This window comes from Sardina pilchardus, chromosome 20 (assembly GCF_963854185.1).
Source record: "Sardina pilchardus chromosome 20, fSarPil1.1, whole genome shotgun sequence".
Taxonomy (NCBI): Eukaryota; Metazoa; Chordata; class Actinopteri; order Clupeiformes; family Clupeidae; genus Sardina; species Sardina pilchardus.
In genome coordinates, this window is record NC_085013.1 from 31,133,765 (window position 1) to 31,136,264 (window position 2,500).

Genomic DNA, 2,500 nt, shown 5'->3' on the forward strand with positions numbered 1-2,500 from the left:
ACGCTATCTTCAGGCTAATATGCTATCTTCAGGTTAATATGCTATCTTCAGGCTAATTCACTATCTTCAGGTTAATATGCTATCTTCAGGCTAATTCACTATCCTCAGGCTAATATGCTATCTTCAGGCTAATTCGCATCGCTATCTTCAGGCTAATATGCCGTCTTCAGGCTAATATGCTATCTTCAGGTTTATATGCTATCTTCAGGCTAATATGCCATCTTCAGGCTAATTCGCTATCTTCAGGCTAATATGTCATCTTCAGACCAAGTCACTATCTTCAGGCTAATATGCCATCTTCAAGCTAATTTGCTATCTTCAGGCTAATTCGCTATCTTCAGGCTAATTCACTATCTTCAGGCTAATTCACTATCTTCAGGCTAATATGCTATCTTCAGGCTAATATGCCATCTCCAGGTTAATCCGCTATCTTCAGGCTAATATGTGACTCCCCACGGCAAAACCAGTCGCAAGTCGCAACAGACGTTTTCCGAGAAAAAAACATTTATGTTACTTATGCTAAAATTGTGGAATTTCTTTTTTTTGCGTTTTGAAACAGTGGGAGGTCTACACTGTCCGCCCGTGAATACATTTCGCTGAAAAACCTACCTTTTCTAGTCTACAAACATGAGTTTCTTGAGGTAAGAAATTTAGCTCCAGCGGAATGTTAGCGGCGTCTCGTTTTTGCCCCTCTATTCTAATATTTACGGTAAATGCACTCATTGACGACCACCAAGCTATCCGCGTCGTATGCTGTGCCATTGTAAATACAAGTAGGTACCGGAAATCTTATAACAGCGACCTTACAAAGCGTTCGTGAGTGTTTAGCCGACAGTCAACTTTAGCGGCAGATTTCTCCGTTTCTCTCTTGAGATGGAAGGATGAACTCAACTCCTTTGAACGTTTATATTTCTGTAATATGACGTTCAATTCATTAGATATAGGTATCGTTTTGAAGGTTGATTGTGCCCTTTCATGAAAACTTAATAACTGTAATTTTGAAAATTTGAACAATGCGACTGGTTTTGCCGTGGAGAGTCACATATGTCATCTTCAGGCTAATTCACTATCTCCAGGCTAGGCTTGGTTGACCCACTGCTGTCTGTGCTGTTTGTCAGTTCCTCTCTCATGGTATTCCATTTGCAAGTGCACTGACATGCAGTTATTTATTATTATTATTTATTGAGCTTTATTGTTATTTACATTTTCCTTGGTTATTAAGCTACACACCACACCCCACACACACCCCACACTCAGGGCCCACACACACCCCACACACACAGGGCTCACAGTGTTTATTTCTCAGAAATGTTCTTACCTAAAAATGTCAACAGATTTATCTACAGACATCCCTCAACAGAGTTTATTAAAAAAAATAATTACTAGCTAAACACGCATGCACGCGCGCGCGCACGCGCACACACACGCACGCACGCACGCACGCGCGCGCACGCACACACACACACACACACACACACACACACACACACACACACACACACACACACACACACACACACACACCTTGTCTCTTGATGGCGGCCTTGGCGTGCTGGATGGCCTCCCAGGGGGACGGGATGTCCAGGAAGACTGCGTCGGCCACACCCTCCACTCCGAAGCCCTGGCGACAGACGTCCTGGTTACGCACGGTTACCAGGTGGCCCACGCGGTGACGGCCGAACTCCTCCCGCGCCTTCTGAGCGCGCTCAGCGTGGAACTCCACCGTGTGCAGGTGCCCCGTCGGAGCGATGGTGCGCAGGATGGCGTGAGAGAGGGAGCCGCTGCCCGTCCCTGCACACACACACACACACACACACACACACACACACACGTTAAGCATGAGAGTATCTGCCAACACACACACACGCACATGAAGCATAAGAGAGTATCTGCCAACACACACACAGACAGACACAAACACACACACACACACACACACACACACACACAGACAGACACACACACACACACACACACACACACACACACACACACACACGTGCTATATACATTAACATAGAGTAGTGTAGTGTAGGCAGCAGCAGATACGGCCTTGTGTGTGTGTGTGTGTGTGTGTGTGTGTGTTTGGGCTTCCAAAACTTCTTTGTACTTCACCTTCAAATGTCCCCATGGTAACAATGGAGTCAATGTTAGATACACAGGACAAGAGAGAGAGAGAGAGAGGGGGGGGAAGAGAGAGAGAAAGAGAGAGGGAAGGAGGGAGAGAGAGAGAGAAAGAGGGAGGGAGGAAGAGAGAGAGAAAGAGGGAGGGAGGAAGACAGAGAGAAGAGAAAAAGAATGAGAGCAAGAGAGAGCGAGGGAGAAGAGGGAGGAAGGGAGGGAGAGAAGGAAATAGAGAGAGAGAGAGAAGGAAAGAGAAGGAGAGAGAGAGAGAGAGAAGGAAAGAGAAGGAAGGAGAGAGAGAGAGAGAGAGAAGGAAAGAGAAGGAAAGAGAGAGAGGGAGAGAAAGAGAGAGAGAGAGAGAAGGAAAGAGAAGGAA

General features: G+C 46.2%; 1 protein-coding gene across 1 annotated transcript in view; it reads right to left on the reverse strand.

The window, feature by feature from the left end:
• trmt61a (tRNA methyltransferase 61A) overlaps positions 1-2,500 on the reverse strand; it is a 16,661-nt gene that overhangs the window by 6,261 nt on the left and 7,900 nt on the right. Inside the window, exon 3 of the mRNA XM_062522570.1 lies at positions 1,525-1,791. Within this exon, the coding sequence (XP_062378554.1) occupies positions 1,525-1,791 (267 nt within the window). The remainder of the gene's footprint in view (positions 1-1,524; positions 1,792-2,500) is intronic.